The sequence below is a fragment of the Saimiri boliviensis genome, chromosome 1, assembly GCF_048565385.1.
Source record: "Saimiri boliviensis isolate mSaiBol1 chromosome 1, mSaiBol1.pri, whole genome shotgun sequence".
Classification (NCBI taxonomy): Eukaryota; Metazoa; Chordata; class Mammalia; order Primates; family Cebidae; genus Saimiri; species Saimiri boliviensis.
The window spans coordinates 228,091,188-228,109,294 of record NC_133449.1 but is presented as its reverse complement, the minus strand read 5'-3'; the positions used below and the strand labels follow the sequence as shown (position 1 = coordinate 228,109,294).

The 18,107-nt window shown below is 39.2% G+C and overlaps 1 protein-coding gene across 3 annotated transcripts in view; it reads left to right on the top strand.

Moving 5' to 3' along the window:
• The window catches only part of RASGRF2 (Ras protein specific guanine nucleotide releasing factor 2), a 374,367-nt gene that overhangs the window by 234,092 nt on the left and 122,168 nt on the right, over window positions 1-18,107 (top strand). For all 3 annotated transcript variants that reach the window (XM_074384260.1, XM_003920945.4, XM_039474667.2), the window contains one exon: window positions 15,929-16,011. In XM_074384260.1, the coding sequence (XP_074240361.1) occupies window positions 15,929-16,011 (83 nt within the window). The remainder of the gene's footprint in view (window positions 1-15,928; window positions 16,012-18,107) is intronic.

Genomic DNA, 18,107 nt, shown 5'->3' with positions numbered 1-18,107 from the left:
ACTGCCACAATTCCTTCAAGAAATATGTAAGTCAACAAGGTGTCTATGTAACTCTCTTCTAAGTCCTGCCAATGTTGAATTTGTCACATTTATCACACTTTTTATTTAATGGAAAAGTGTTTTTGGCTTCTAGTGGTTTTAATTTACATTTCTGTAATTATCAATGAGATTAACATTTTCTACTATTTCTGTTTCTTTTCTGTTTATACTAGATGGACAATAATTCATTTGGCACTGCCCTTATAGACAGGAAAATGAACATTTTCTATTTAGATTATGAATATGTTCTCTATTATTTTCTCTTTTTAATTTTTGTCACTATTTTTCTAAGTCCTAATTTTTCTGTCTTGATTTGAATCCACCTTGATAAGCTACTGTATATTATACTAATCACAGGTAGCTCTTATTTAAGATGATAAAGTGGTTCCTGAGTATTGCCACAATCCCAGTTTCACATAAGAAACTCTACAAAACTTAAGACTTTCAGCTTTGCCAGGTCTGTCTCTGAAGCTGTAATTTTTAGAAGGAACGATTGCTTGAAAGATTAATCACACTCTTAGTTACACCAGTAAGGCCGTAATTAACTGTTGGCACCTCCAGCAAAAAGTGCAAGTGGCTAATGGTTTCAACCAATAATTCTTCCCCTTTTTTATCTATTTATAGGGAATGATTTGAGGCTGAAGATCTGACCATTTATTTCAATAAAGCACATTCATTTGTGCTTGTCTCACTGTCATACGTAATGTTTTATTAAACAGATCCACTGTAATTATGGCTATTAACTAAAATGCAGAATTAAAATTCACCTCTGAGCTTCTTGGTTTGGACAAATGTCCCAAAATATAGACCTGTATAGACAAAATTGTCTGCACACTGGACATGTTTTCTCCCTAAAAATAGCTACTCAGAAATCAAGAGGGAATTTTCTACTTTAACATAAAAAGGTGAATATAAAAAATTGACTCTAACCTTTCTTCCCACTACTAAGAAGTATTGAGAAGGTGAAAAATATGGTAACACAGGAGATCACTGATCTTTAAATAGGTACTGCCTTAGTAAGACCCTCAAAACCCCATGCAGGAGAAGTCATTCTCAACACTTGTCCAAAGACCAGCTACTTCAAAAATCACTTGTGGATTTTGTGAACATAGATATTCCCAGATCCCATCCCAGCCATTACAAACTGAGCTAGACTATCCATGATCTAGGAATCTAATTTTGTTATCCTGTTAACTTCAAGGTTTATTGTAATTCACATAAATTCAAGATGACATTAAAGATATCTGAAACCCTGCTTACTTGAGTATATTTCTTCTTTTTCTTTTTCTTTTTTCTTTTTTTTTTTTTGAGATGGGGTTTCACTCTTTTTGCCCAGGCTGGAGAGCAATGGCACGATCTCGGCTCACCGCAACCTCCATCTTCCAGATTAAAGCAGTTCTCCTGCTTCAGCCTCCCAAGTAGCTGGGATTACAGGCATTATCATGCCTGTCAAATTTTGTATTTTTAGTAGGGACAGGGTTTCTCCATGTTGGTCAGGCTCGTCTCGATCTCCTGACCTCAGATGATCCGCCTGCTTTGGCCTCCCAAAGTGATGGGATTGCAGGTGTAAGCCGCTGTGCCCAGTCCAGTATATTTATTCTTAACTAAGTGAACTGTATACAGGCATCGCTTCTTCCCAAAAACCAGGGTACATGCTTATATAACCATAAATATATAACACACCTTTCACTCTAAGTCTCTTTATGTACACGCTCACATATACCAGTTCTATTGTAGTTTAACATTTTTTTCTATAACAGAACTCCTCTTTCTTCATTGCAGCATTACTCAAAGTCCCAAATGAAAGTAAGACAAAACAGAATTATCTGGTTGAAATAACGTTGGTAGACCTAGAGACTCCAGGAGCCATTTTTCCCCATACTCCTGTTGTCTGAAGCCTGGGGATGTCCCTGCAGTCTGGGGATAAGAAACTAATTTTGAAAACCATTCCCCTGTTATAAACATGTCGTAATGAGATCTATCTATCATATATCTCTCTCCATCCATGCATCTATCCATCCAGCCATCTCATGGATAGATTAAAGGTTGTGTGCCAATTATCAAAGACCTTTTTATGTCACTTAAAATATGACTTAATTACATGGTCTTTTGAGGTATGGTTCAGATTGAATATATAGTTTGTTCTTCTGGAACTTGAATGAAAGTGAAAATTTCCCTTTATTCCTAAAATAATTTTAATGCTTGACAATGACTCAGAAAGATTTGTGAATGAGACTTGCTGCTGGATAATGAGATGTGTGGAAATGGTCACATAAATCTCTTCTTTTGAGTACAAAATGTCTATCCCAACTTTCAATTCTGGTGGTATAGAGGACTGAGCTGATTTAGGTCCCCTCTAGCTATAAAAACAGAAATGTTTAACATATAAAATCAGTAAAATTAAAAAAATTTAATGCATAGGTATATTTACAGACAGGAAAGGAAATCTCTCATTGCCAGAAACAAGGGAATTTAAAGCCATAGCAGAAAGCTTGTAAGCTAAAGACTCACAGACTTGGGAATGATTTTAGACTGGATATTAGTCCTACATCCTAGGAATATTAACATGTAAAGAGGGCAAGAGTTGGCCTAAGGCCCATTAATCAAGTTCTCTATTTAAAGCCTGGGCACTGAAAGGGTGTTCCCTTTGTGAAACAAGAACCTAGAAAAGCTATACCCATTGACCCAAGGAAAGAAATAAAGGAATTTGTCTTTGTCTTGGGTTCTGAATTTTTAAAAATCTTCCTTTAAAAAATGAATATAGATGGGCACAGTGGCTCATGCCTGTAATCCCAGCACTTTGGGAGGCCAAGGCAGATGGATCACTTGAGGTCAGGAGTTTGGGACCAGCCTGTCCAATATGATGAAACCCCATCTCTACTAAAAATACAAAAATTAGCCGAGCGTGGTGGTGCATGCCTGTAGTCCCAGCTTCTGAGGAGGCTGAGGCAGGAGAATCACTTGAGCCAAGGAGGCAGAGGTTGCAGTGAGCCAAGCTCATTCCACTGCATTCCAGTCTGGGCGATAGAGTGAGACTGTCTCGGAAAAAAAAAAAAAAGAATGTGTCTCTGGCCTACAGATTTGAAATCAGACTTATTCACATGGTGCAAAAGTGCCAAACTGAGAAATTGTTTTAAAAATAACTTTTGAGTGTTGAAATCCCAAGCATGCTTGCAGCCCGAAACACAAAGTCACTCCATTAGCAACACTTCTACAATTCGGGCTTGTGACATGTGCTCAAATTAAAGATTACAAATCTTGTGGGTAAATGATTTATCATGAGTGAGACTCCGCAGGCATGGAGAGCAGTAGAATTAGCACTGCAAGAACTTCAAGTAATAGGGTGACAACTTGGAAAAAACCATAAAATAACGAGGCTTAAAGTATAATAAAACTATAAAAGAAAGAAAGAAACCATTAGGAAAGAAGAGATTACTATGCAGAAAAAAACAGGCTGACCGGTCAAGGAACCACATAGAAAAATTTAAAACTAGAATCTATAGGACCACAAAATTACATATTCACTAGAAATTCATTGAAAATTCGTTAAAGACAGTGGGTCAATGATAGCTAGTAAGATGATTAAGAACCAGATTTTTTTATTTGCCTATATCTCTTAAATTTCAAGAGAAAAAGATGAAGACCTCTTCTTTCCTGTTTCATAAATGAATAATTTATTTTAAAAATAAATAGCTTAATAGTAATAAAATTCTTCAGTCTTCATTTTTCATCTTTTTTGTGATAATTTTTAGTGTGTTATTTCCCCTTTCCAATTCTCTTTTGTATAATTACATGGTTTTCCAAGTTAAATATTATTCCAGCCAAAGTAATACTCTGTGTATTCCTATCAGGTATGAAAAGTCAGATTTATTTTCTATTTCCTCTCTCAAATTTTACGTGGTATCCTGACTAAGCTGTTTATATGTAACACTGTAGCTGATCAAAAATGTCTCAGTGTGTCTCTTCTGTTTTTCTCTGCAAGCCTTTCCAGATCCTGGAAAACAGAAGAGACACACGGCTAAACCCCGGATTGGCACTGTAGATGAAGGATGGAGGAGGGGAAAGCACTTGCCTCTTATGTTGGGAACAGGAAAAAAAAGTTGTATTTCAGCTTCCTGGAGTGGGCTTATCTCTCAGTCCTTGGCACTTAGGTCAAACATCGTGGCTTCTGTTGGGGACTATGGAAGCTGACTGTCTTCCCTGCTCCCACTTTCAACCCTGCGGAGTTTCCTGGGCAAGTGAACTGGGCAGATTGGTCTTGAGACCCCCTTCCTCCTGCTTTTGCTTCTCAAAAAGCAAAAGCTATGTCCCTTCTGGTCTCCAAGAAGTGGGCAAAGTCAGCCCCCAGCGAACTCCATTTTAAGATACTCTCATTGTGAGCATCCTGCAGCTTTGATGGGCTGCCAGCTAGCTCTGCCCTTCCATTCTCTGACTGTTGGTGCAGGTAGGATGCCGAGCCCTTTGAATTCATCTCCAGTGGTTCATTTCCTGGATTTCAAGACCCAATTCCTGTATACGCCATCGGTTTGAACTACGAATCCCTAAGAAACAGGAGTTAAATCTCTGCCTTCTGACCCCCTGTCCAGGACGAGACAGAGATGCTTCTTTATGACACAGGTCTATGACTCTGGCTACCTCCAGCAAACATCCTCACCTCGTCTGGGTTCCACTCAGTGTGGTTGTCTCTTTGGAGCTGTGTGGGAGCTCTGGGCTGAGTTTAACAGGTCTCCCCAGGTCATTACTTCACCTCTGTTCTTGATGGTGTGGTCATTCTAAGTCCGTTGTCTGTGTAACTATGCCATTTGCTTAGAATATTAAAGGAAATTGAAGGAACATTGTTCATTTCCCACCTGTCTCACCAAACACCACGTCTACTTTCCCACTTCCTGTGTTGGTTACCCAATGGGCTTCCTCATTGTGATTAGGAAACACTGAGAATGAAAAGAAGTCTAAGGAATAGCTGGAAAGGTCGCTGAGTGAAGGAGCATTATCCTTGCCAGTGTGCAACCTCTCTCCCTATCCAATCCTTCTCCTCATCACCCCTGACCCTGCCACATAGCTTGGTAAGAACAGGGATGATGTTGATCTATTTTTTCCCCATCAGGATTAGGAAAGTGAATTCGAAGTGGTTTGCCTTATTCATCTTCAAAACTCTTTCGTATATTATTTTTATTCTCTTTATCCTCATTTCCTAGTGCTTAGCCCAGTGTCCTCACATGTAAGTACTTGATAAATGCAGACGTGAGATAGCCACTTAGTAAAATCCCAATGCCATGGAGTCCATGCATCTTCTTGGTGCTCTTGAGAATTCAAGACAGACTGTTTAACTTTGGTTAAACTCCGGGTGATTCGAAAGGCATTTGGCAATGCTTTATTGCTTTTAAATATATTTGCATCAAAAATTTTAAAAATTACCTTATAACTATGGCCATCTTTGATTTTCCCTTGTTTCCTTCTCTTGGTTTTATTCAGTAATCCATCCATTTTTATTATTCCTTTCTTCAAAATGTTTATGTCCACCCTTTCCTCTTCATTCCCACAGTCTGTCTCAGGGGAAGTATGAATCATTTCATTTGCTGACTCAATATTATTCTGATCATCCCTTGGGTCTCCATTCATTCTTCCCTCTTTACCATTGACTGAATACCCACCAGGAGGCCAGTTTAGATCTTTTAGCCTAAGTGAGCTGCTTAGAAACCCTCAGTGGCTTCCCATCTGCCTATAGGATAAAATTAAAATTCAAGACTCCCTCCTCCATAGCCTGCCTCCAACTGATTTCTCTGTCCTGTCTCTTACTTTCTTCTCCATCATGAACGCATGCCAGCCAGCCCTGTCTCCTCATTCTTCCATGTATGGTCCCACTTTGAAACAGGGCCCTTGATGTGTATTTTCATTGGCCTGACAGAGCTTTCCCATGGAGAGGTAGTGTGGGCTTTCTTCGGGCACAGGAGGGTATCCCACTTACTGGCAGCTTGGCTCACTGGCTGAACCACTGACTCTACATAACTGGACACACAGGATACCACAGTCTCAGGATTTGTGGGAGAATACTGTTTTCAACTTCCTAGTGCTCAAGACTTAATAAACTAGGATGAGAAAAGCAGCATTTATTCCGTCTGAAGAAGAGCAGCTCGTGGTCTTTTCTAGAGAGGGTGAAACCTGTGCTTGCAACCAGACCAGCAGAAGAAGGGTGGGCCTCTGGGTCACATTCTTAGGGGTCCACCACAGGGTTGTATGTTTGGAATTGTACTTTTCAACTGTTTATACGAAAGAGGTTGCCAAAACTTATAGTTATTTAGAGATATTATTAGCCAGATGCAGTGGCTCACACCTGTAATCCCAGAATTTTGGGGAGCAAAGGTGGGAGGATTGCTTGAGCCCAGGAATTCAAGGCCAGCCTGGGTAACATAGCAAGACCCTGTCTCTACAAAAAAAAAAAAAAAAAAGGAAAAGAAAAAGAAAAAAAAATCTCAGGGTAGTAGCATGCACCTGCAGTCCCAGCTACTCAGGAGGCTGAAGCAGGAGGATCACTTGATCTTAGGAGTTTGAGGTTACAGTGAACTATGATTGTGCCACTGCATTCCAGCCTAGGCAACAGAGTGAGACTCTGTCTCTAAAAAAATAATAATAAGGGGAATGCTGGGAAGATGGCCGCCTAAGAACAGCTCAGGACTTCAGCTCCCAGTGAAAGTGCAGAGGGTGAGTGAACGCCGCATTTACAGACGAACTGTTATTGCCCACAGACCAGGAGATACCCAGGCAGAGGGGTCGCCAGTGTCGCAGTCCCAGCCGGTGTGGCTGTTTTGGCCCCTGTGGGGCTGATTCCGCCCGCGCGGCTGCTGTGACCACTCCCTGTTGCTGCGGTTCTCCATACAAAAGCCACTGGTCTGGGAGCCCTCTTAGCTGGCGAGCAGAGCCCTGAGACGGCAGAGTTGCCCATTCATCTGAAATAGCGAGTCAGGCCAGGAGATTCCTAGGCAGAAAATCCACCAGGAGCCGGCGCCGCAGTCCGAGCCGACTCCGTGAGTCGCAGCACGGGAGATCCTGGCGCCTTTTCAACAAGCGACCGGAACGCGGGGTCGTTCAACTTAAAAGAAAAGACTCTGAGTCAGGGAGCCAGGTGATCAGGCTCGGTTGGTCCCACCCCTCCACCCCCAACAACAACGAAAACAAAAACAGTAATTGGAAACCCTCTGGGTTGAGCCCTTCAAACCAAGCACAGCTGAACCTGGACGGCCGGCTCGGTGGGGGAGGGACTTCCGCCATTACTGAGACTCTCCACCGCTACGGAGGCAGGCTGCCGTTGCCGAGGCAACCTCCCACAACAGAGAGAGTCCGCCATAACAGAGGCGGGGCCACCATTGCCAAGACAGTTCTAACTACGCCCATATAAAAAGGACTACAGGGAAGAGCTCAGGGCAGCTGGGCGGAGCCCACAGCAGCTCAGCAAAGCCCCTGCGGGCAGGCAGTGGCTAGGCGTGCTGCTAGCTGGGCGGGTCAGACCTGAAAGAAAAATCAAAAAAAGGCAGTAGTGCAACGGAAACTCATAAAGCTCCAACTCCCTGGGACAGAGACAGACAACAGGTGGATAAACCCACAAAAATGGGAAGAAACCAGCGTAAAAAGGATGAAAACTCCCGAAACCAGAACACCTCTCCTCCTAAAAGGGATCACAACTCCTCACCAGCAAGGGAACCAGACTGGATGGAGAAGGAGAGTGATGAAATGACAGAATCAGACTTCAGAAGGTGGGTAGTTAGAAACTACAGCGAGCTAAAAGAACATGTTCTAACCGCACGCAAAGAAAATAGGAACCTTGAAAAAAGATTGGACGAACTGCTGACGAGAATGGACAGCATAGAGAGGAGTATAAGTGAATTGATGGAGCTGAAAAACGCAACGCGAGAACTTCGTGAAGCATGCACAAGCTTCAACAGCCGAATTGACCAAGCAGAAGAAAGGATATCAGAGGTCGAAGATCAACTCAATGAAATAAAAAGAGAAGGCAAGAACAGAGAAAAAAAGCGCAAAAAGGAATGATCAAAATCTTCAAGAAATGTGGGACTATGTGAAAAAACCTAATCTACGTCTGATAGGAGTACCTGAATGTGTGAAGAGAATGAATCCAAGCTGGAAAATACTCTTCAGGATATTATCCGGGAAAACTTCCCCAACCTAGCAAGGCAGACCAATATTCAAATCCAGGAAATACAGAGAACACCACAAAGATATTCCGCAAGAAGAGCAACCCCAAGGCACATAATCGTCAGATTCACCAAGGTTGAAATGAAAGAGAAAATGCTAAGGGCAGCCAGAGAGAAAGGTCGGGTTACCCACAAAGAGAAGCCCATTAGACTCACAGCAGATCTCTCAGCAGAAACCGTACAAGCCAGAAGAGATTGGGGGCCAATATTCAACATCCTTAAAGAAAAGAACTTTCAACCCAGAATCTCCTATCCAGCCAAACTAAGCTTCATAAGCGAAGGAAAAATAAAATCCTTTGTGAACAAGCAAGCGCTCAGAGATTTCATCACCACCAAACCTGCTCTACAAGAACTCCTGAAAGAGGCTCTACACTTATAAAGGAACAACCAGTACCAGGCACTCCAAAAACACACCAAATGGTAAAAGAGCATCGACACAATCAAGAATCTGCATCAACTAACCAACAAAACAGCCAGGTAGCATCAAAATGACAGTATCAAAATCACACATAACAATACTATTCCTAAATGTCAATGGACTAAATGCCCCAATCAAAAGACACAGACTGGCAAACTGGATAAAAAGCCAAAACCCATCAGTGTGCTGTATCCAGGAAACCCATCTTACATGCAAGGATACACAAAGGCTCAAAATAAAGGGATGGAGGAAGATCTACCAAGCAAATGGAGAGCAAAAAAAGGCAGGAGTTGCAACTCTCATCTCTGATAAAATAGACTTTAAAGCAACAAAGATCAAAAGAGACAAAGAAGGACATTACATAATGGTAAAAGGATCACTCCAACAAGAAGAGCTAACGATCCTAAATATATACGCACCCAATACAGGAGCACCCAGATACATAAGGCAAGTTCTCAATGACCTACAAAGAGACTTAGACTCCCACACAATAATAGTGGGAGACTTTAACACCCCACTGTCAATATTAGACAGATCATCCAGACAGAAAATCAACAAGGATATCCAGGACCTGAACTCAGACCTGGAACAAGCAAACCTAATAGACATTTACAGAACTCTCCACCCCAAATCCACAGAATATACATTCTTCTCAGCACCACATCACACCTACTCTAAAATTGACCACATAATTGGCAGTAAATCACTCCTCAGCAAATGCAAAAGAACAGAAATCATAACAAACAGTCTCTCAGACCACAGTGCAATTGAGTTAGAACTCAGAATGCAGAAACTAACTCAGAATCACACAGCTTCATGGAAACTGAACAACTTGCTCTTGAATGTTGACTGGCTAAACAATGAAATGAAGGCAGAAATAAAGATGTTCTTCGAAACCAATGAGAACGAAGACACAACATACCAGAATCTCTGGGACACATTTAAAGCAGTCTCTAGAGGAAAATATATAGCAATGAGTGCCCACATGAGAAGAAAGGAGAGATCTAAAATTGACACCCTATCATCAAAATTGAAAGAGCTAGAGGAGCAAGATCAAAAAAACTCAAAACCTAGCAGAAGACAGGAAATATCTAAGATCAGAGCAGAACTGAAGGAAATAGAGACACAAAAAACTCTTCAAAAAATCAATAAATCCAGGAGCTGGTTTTTTGAAAAGATCAACAAAATAGACAGACCACTAGCCAGATTAATAAAAAAGAAAAGAGAGAATAACCAAATTGATGCAATAAAAAACGATAAAGGGGATATCACCACAGATTCCACAGAAATCCAAACCATCATCAGAGATTATTACAAACAACTCTATGCACATAAATTAGTAAACCAGGAAGAAATGGATAAATTCCTGGACACCTGCACCCTCCCAAGGCTAAACCTGGAAGAAGCCGAAACCCTGAATAGACCAATAACATGGTCTGAAGTCGAGGCAGCAATAAAGAGCCTACCACCCAAAAAAAGCCCAGGTCCAGATGGGTTCACAGCGGAATTCTACCAGACATACAAAGAGGAGCTGATACCATTCCTTCTGAAACTATTCCAGACAATCCAAAAAGAGGGAATCCTTCCCAAATCATTTTACGAGACAAACATCATCCTGATACCAAAACCCGGCAGAGACTCAACAAGAAAAGAAAATTTCAGGCCAATATCCATGATGAACATAGATGCAAAAATCTTCAATAAAATACTGGCAAACCGATTGCAACAGCATATCAAAAAGCTCATCCACCATGATCAAGTAGGATTCATCCCGGGGATGCAAGGCTGGTTCAACATACGCAAGTCCATAAACATAATCCACCACATAAACAGAACCAAAGACAAAAACCACATGATTATCTCAATTGACGCAGAGAAGGCTTTTGACAAAATTCAACAACCCTTTATGCTAAAAACCCTCAATAAACTAGGTATTGATGGAACGTATCTCAAAACAATAAAAGCTATTTACGACAAACCAACAGCCAGTATCATACTGAATGGGCAAAAACTGGAAGCATTCCCTTTGAAATCCGGCACTAGACAAGGATGCCCTCTCTCACCACTCCTATTCAATATAGTACTGGAAGTTCTAGCCAGAGCAATCAGGCAAGAAAAAGAAATAAAGGGTATTCAAATTGGAAAGGAGGAAATCAAATTGTCTCTATTTGCAGATGACATGATTGTATATCTGGAAGACCCCATCATCTCAGCCCAAAATCTCCTGAAACTGATAAACAACTTCAGCAAAGTCTCAGGATACAAAATCAACGTGCAAAAATCACAAGCATTCCTGTACACCAGTAATAGACTTCAAGAGAGCCAAATCAAGAACGAACTGCCATTCACAATTGCTACAAAGAGAATAAAGTACCTAGGAATACAACTAACAAGGAACGTAAAGGACCTCTTCAAGGAGAACTACAAGCCATTGCTCAATGAAATAAGAGAGGATACAAACAGATGGAGAAACATTCCATGTTCATGGTTAGGAAGAATCAACATTGTGAAAATGGCCATACTGCCCAAAGTAATTTACAGATTCAATGCTATTCCCATCAAGCTACCAATGACCTTCTTCACAGAACTGGAAAAAAACACCTTAAACTTCATATGGAACCAAAAGAGAGCCCGCATAGCCAAGTCAACTCTAAGCAAAAAGAACAAAGCAGGAGGCATCACACTACCGGACTTCAAACTATACTACAAGGCTACAGTAATCAAAACAGCATGGTACTGGTACCGAAACAGAGATATAGACCAATGGAACAGAACAGAGGCCTCACAGGAAAAACAACATACCCACAACCATCTTATCTTCGACAAACCTGACAAAAACAAGCAATGGGGAAAGGACTCCCTGTTTAATAAATGGTGTTGGGAAAACTGGCTAGCCATGTGCAGAAAGCAGAAACAGGACCCCTTCCTGACACCTTACACCAAAATTAACTCCAGATGGATTAAAGACTTAAACATCAGACCTAACACCATAAAAACCTTAGAGGAAAATCTAGGCAAAACCATTCAGGACATAGGTGTAGGCAAGGACTTCATGACCAAAACGCCAAAAGCAATGGCAACAAAAGCCAAAATAGACAAATGGGACCTAATAAAACTCCACAGCTTCTGCACGGCAAAAGAAATAGTCAGTAGAGTGAATCGGCAACCAACAGAATGGGAAAAAATTTTTGCAGCCTACCCATCTGACAAGGGGCTGATATCCAGAATTTACAAAGAACTAAAGCGGATCTACAAGAAAAAAACAAACAAGCCCATTCAAAAATGGGCAAAGGACATGAACAGGTACTTTACAAAAGAAGACATACAGGAGGCCAACAAACATATGAAAAAATGCTCATCATCACTGGTCATCAGAGAAATGCAAATCAAAACCACATTGAGATACCATCTCACACCAGTTAGAATGGCGATCATTAAAAAATCGGGAAACAACAGATGCTGGAGAGGATGTGGAGAAATAGGAACACTTCTACACTGTTGGTGGGAATGTAAATTAGTTCAACCATTGTGGAAGACAGTGTGGCGATTCCTCAAGGACCTAAAAATAGAAATCCCATTTGACCCAGCAATCCCATTACTGGGTATATATCCAAAGGATTATAAATCATTCTACTACAAGGACACGTGCACACGAATGTTCATTGCAGCACTGTTTACAATAGCAAAGACCTGGAACCAACCCAACTGCCCAACGATGATAGACTGGATAGGGAAAATGTGGTACATATACACCATGGAATATTACGCAGCCATCAAAAAGGATGAGTTCACGTCCTTTGTAGGGACATGGATGAACCTGGAAACCATCATTCTCAGCAAACTGACACAAGAGCAGAAAATCAAACACCGTATATTCTCGCTCATAGGCGGGTGTTGAACAATGAGAACACATGGACACAGGGAGGGGAGCACTACACGCTGGGGTCCGTTGGGGGGAAATGGGGGAGGGGTGGGGGGTGGGGAAGTGGGAAGAGATAGCATGGGGAGAAATGACAGATACAGGTGAGGGGACGGAAGGCAGCAAACCACACTGCCATGTGTGTACCTATGCAACAATCTTGCATGTTCATCACATGTACCCCGAAACCTAAAATGCAATAAAATAAAATAAATAAAAAACAAAACAGAACAAAACAAAACAAAACAAAACAAAAAAAAAAAAAAAAAAAAAAAAAAGAGAACAAACCATAAAACACAAAGTCACACATTGCTGCTATCTATAAAAGTTACCAATTATTCTCTATATTTGGAGCCAGCAGCATAAGGAAATCAAAAGACAAGAAGAAAATTGTCTCGTATTTGCCACAGCAGGAAAATAATTTCTATTCAACGGGTACAGAATCTCAGTTATTATAGAAGAATGAGGTCAGGCCTGACTTTTCTGTGATATCTAAATCAATCACAGATCTTGATTGAAAAAAACTAATCTTGACAAATTTGAATTGCTGACTTTCTGTCACAGTTTACTCTAAAATCAACCATGTATATTTCCTCATGGTTATTTCTATTTTGTCAGTATCTAGGCTGTCCTTATGGAACCTTGTACTTGCCTGTTCAAAGTGTTAGATTGGCTGGATTGCCTGGAAGGTATTCAATGAAACCAATTGTCAGTCGCAATAAAGTCCATCAGGTTTTCCCCTTCCTTTTTGGATATGTTTTCTATTAGTGTCCCTCCATTATCAAAAAATTCCTGCATGATCAAATACAGTTGTATATATAAAGAAGACTGACTAGCAAAAGAGATAACTTCCTCTGCCATGTGATATAGTAGATAGCATTTTCTCAGAATCTCGGGATGGTTCTCAAAGAAGTCCACTGTTAAGCTATTTAGGTATTAAAAACACAAGTTGTCATTTGACGCCTTAGTATTATTTCAATTAATTTACAATTATTTTTAAATAAGTCCAATGAAAAAGCTATATAAAGCATTATGTTATCAGAAAAATAAGCCAAAACTGTGGCATGTGTGTATGTCTGTGTCTGTGAATCCATTTAAGAACAAGAAAGATAGATTTTTAGAACTGAAACTCTTTTTAACCACTGGAGAGGCCACTGTTTATGAGAAAGTGATCTTACAATTAAGATATTAATATTGAGGTTTACCTGTATATGAAGACATCCAGTACCTAGAATGCAAAAATTGGTATTTGTCTGAAGTTTGTATTTGGGAATAATCATATTGTGTTCAAACTGCAAAGTTCACAATTATTTTGATCTGGCAATGTTATAAATTAATTTATTTATAAATAAAAATACAATATTAAATATAAAATTTAAAATAATAATAATAATAATAATAACAAGATATTATTGAGGACATTGTTCCATACATTATTTAATATTTCTCTTGATGAGAACACATAAGATAATCATCCTTTCTGGTCCTAGACTAGAATTAATTGATCTTCTGCTAAACTGTGAATTTTGTAGCTAACACTAGTTAGTCCTTCTTTGAGTTGACTACTCCGTAGTCCTGCTAATTTTGAGGCCAACTTACAGCAAGTACTCTTCAGCGTCAAGTATGTGCAGTGGCTTCATTTCCAGCTTTGTCTTATTGTTTTTCATCCTTTTATCAAAATTCTCTCTGATTTTCTCACTTATCTTTACTTTGTCTTATTATTGGTATTTTTGTAATCCGCTTGGGGGATAAGATGGAGCATAAATTCACATTTAAACAAAAATAACCAAATATATAGGTAGATGATAATTTTTTATATGAAAATATAACTCCAAATTACTTCTAGATGCTGTAGCTTAAAGAAATATATTGAAAGGGAACTTAAAAATATTCTACTTTTGGCCGGGCATGGTGGCTTACGTCTGTAATCCCAGCACTTTGGGAGGCTGAGGTGGGCAGATCAACTGAGGTCGGGAGTTCGAGACCAGCCTGACCAGCATGGAGAAACCTTGTCTCTACTAAAAATACAAAATTAGCCATAGGTGGTGGCACATGCCTGTAATCCTAGCTACTCAGGAGGTTGAGGCAGGAAAATTGCCTGAACCTGAGAGGCAAAGGTTGTGGTGAGCCGAGATCGTGCCATTGCACTCCAGCCTGGGCAACAAGAAGAGTGAAACTCCGTCTCAAAAAAATAAAAAATAAAAAATAAATAAATAAATAAATAAATAAAAATTCGACTTTCTTGCCACAAATGGCATCCTTTATACTTTGTAGTTGAAATAATGGCATAAGATGTGAGGAAAACAAAGTTTTAAGGAAAAACAAATATAAAAATGGCTGATCTACTAAGTAGACTGAATTGTCAGAATTCCAGTGATCTAGAGTTTTTTATATGCACATTCACCCTTTTTTTAGAACATTGGTGTTGAGGGTATACCCTGAGTTCAGGACCTATGTGAGGTCACATTGTGATCAGCTTCATTGCCCTATTTAATGATAGCCACAAAGCACTAGATAATATCATAGTGACTAGAAGCAAATTTTTATTTTAAAAATTGATTATATTTTTTCATTTTCCTATTTTGTTCAAAGGGAATATGTATAATTCAAAATAAATTTTTCTTTAACCCAAAATAATTGCGGAGGGAAAATTTAAATTGATAAGGTACAGGTTAAATAATGAAGGCAGAGAAAATTAGCAGAGCTTCCTGAACTCTCCTCTTGGAAAAGAGAAAAAGATGATACAAAGCTTTAAGCATGCCAGAGACAGGAGAAATTACACACTGTCCCTTCTCCAAATAACATAGTATCAACAGGGGCTGCCAGAGGTACTGGTAAAATGTGGGAATTTATTGGCAAAGAATACCTGAGAAGCAGAGGCACAGCTTACTAGAGACAGATGGGAACTCCATCTGAGGAAGCCACTGTTTTAATCTGACTACTCCATACCACCCCCTGGTTGCAGAAAATGAATATAGCAAGAGCGATCATGGTCAGGTCCCAGTCACCTCTCAAGTAGTGTTGGGGTTGCCAAATAATTGTGACGAAGTGACATTGTGATCAGAATTCTTGGGAAATACATCCAGGGAGAATACAGCTGTTGTATCTCTCTTCAGGTATTTGTCAGACACTTAGTTGGTACAGTTTTGGTATCTGAATACTGAATCTTAATCAGTGTGTAGTATTTACTTGCTCTGCACGTGTGTGTGTGTGTGTGTGTGTGTGTGTGTGTGTAAGAAAGAGGGAGAGAGAAATTAAGTTGATTCTTTTGGCTATAAACAATTGTGGGAATATGTGATCTGCCTAGGCTTTCCTGTTGGTTGTAATTGTCAACATTTTGTTTTACAGTGTGTGGACAATATACGATGTAATGGTTTAATGACTATAGTATTTGAAGAGAATTCCAAAGTCACTGTGCCACATATGATTAAGTAAGTGTGAGAATCCTTTCCTTTACATTTTAATCAAGATTAAATTGGTAGAGCATGTAGAACCTTGAATAAAATACTGCTTCAATAGGATTCTGCTTCTTATTGAGAATATGTTTCTTGACAGGAATGCGGTGATTCGTATGATTCTGTTATAAATAAGACTATCAAAGTGGCTTTTCAGATGCATGGTTTATTAACTCATAGCATAGAAAAATTATTTTTTATACTGTTACATATGTCTTCGTTCAGGACAAAATCCTAAGATGTTCAAGTTCAAAATAAAAAGTAAATAGTGACACCCGGATGTGCCAAGGTCAGAGGGTAGACAAAGGTGCAGCTGCCCCACTGGGTATGAATCCTCCCATTGGGTATGAGTCATAATACCCTGATTTGGCCATTCAGATAGATTTAGATAACATGAATCAAGTGGCTTTGCTGTCTACCCACTGCCTGTTTATACTTTGCCCTAGAGGCTATTTGCCTAGGGCTGCCGTCCTGCTCCAGCTGTTTTTAACAAAGTAAATCTTATGATTTTCCACTGGGGAAGCTCTAGTTTAAAATGAAAAGTTATCAGTAACTGTGTGCTAGAGCTGTCTGTATTAATGCTTTTGTCTGCGTATACTTTTCTGTTTTGAAATTGTCTTGGGAGTATTTTGAAGCTAACCACAGTTTTCATTATTCTCATTTTCTTGGTTATTTGCATTCCAAATTCTCAGAGTAAAATGTATTTTTAAAAGCAGTTCTATGTTTAAAAAGGAAGTTACTTGAAACTGAAAAAAAGTGTGTCTTTCCTGCCTTTTTATGTGGATATTTTGAAGTCTGAACTGTTTTTGCTGAGGCTATAAATAACATTAACTTTAGGAGGAAGACTTTCCTATTCTGATAGACATTAATTACAGTTAGCATCATCCTGATGGTACCCATTTTAAAACTTACTAATTATTATATCACATGAAAGCAGAGTACATAATACTAGTACCATCAGTGCTACAGAAAAATATAAATGACAAAAGGATGATAGTGTTTTACATTACTAGTCAAATTTAAAAATACTTTGGGTAGAGCCATTTTTAAATTCTAGGGCAAAATTTATTTTGCATTCAATTTTCTAGGTTTTAAATTTAGTATACTGTTTGAAACCAGGTTAGTTTAAATGTTATGATGTTAAGAATCAGAATAAATATAGAATATTCAATCAAAAAGTCAAAACTATGACTTAATTTTTGAATTTACATCATTGGGTTAGAGTTTTCTTATTAATTTCCTATCACATAATTTTAGTATTTCCCAAAATGATATATATGATTTTTATTATTTTTGAAAGCACTTTCTTGGAGGTTAGACAACCGTGAAAGCCCACCTGCTTTGTAATTGAAATGTGTAAGACAGTGTAGACAAGTTCAAAGCCACTAAACCCTAGGGCAGCTATATGCCCACTACACATACATTTTGTTGACATTAAAAATTAATACTAATGGAGACTTTAGTTTTGGGCCTGATCAGTTGTTGCTGGCACCCAGATGCATCTTCTGTCCCCAGCCATGGCAGTGTCCATGTCCAATCTCATTTGTCTAACCACTTACCGACCAGGACTTTTCTGCCTTCAGGTGCTCAGAGGTGACACTTAATGAATTGGAATTGTTCTCCTGTTAGGGCAGAAACCTGTATCTTGGACTGTAAAGATTTTCTATTAAATCCAACATATCTATAAGACACTAGATTTATTCCCACGGCAGAGTGAAGTTTTTTTAATATATATACTTCTATTTTTCCCAGTCTTGTTGGGCCTGATTATCCTCATTCAGAGGAAAGAGATTTTGCAGTCTCTCTTCCTTCTGATGGCTCTTTTCTACCTTGAAGTTTGTATTCTTCCCTATGTATCTATTTCCCTATCTATAAACCATGAAGAAAATTCCTAACATTTCTCAGAGTTAAAATTAAAAAAATATATATATCCTGTTACAACTGTGTCATGTTACTGACAGGGCGTAACTTTGTAAACACTCATTTCCTTTAAAACTTACCAATTGTAATAGATGATTTGGGTTTAATCTCTCAAGATTGCTTTTTAAGTGTTTACCAAAAAGGAGTTGCTG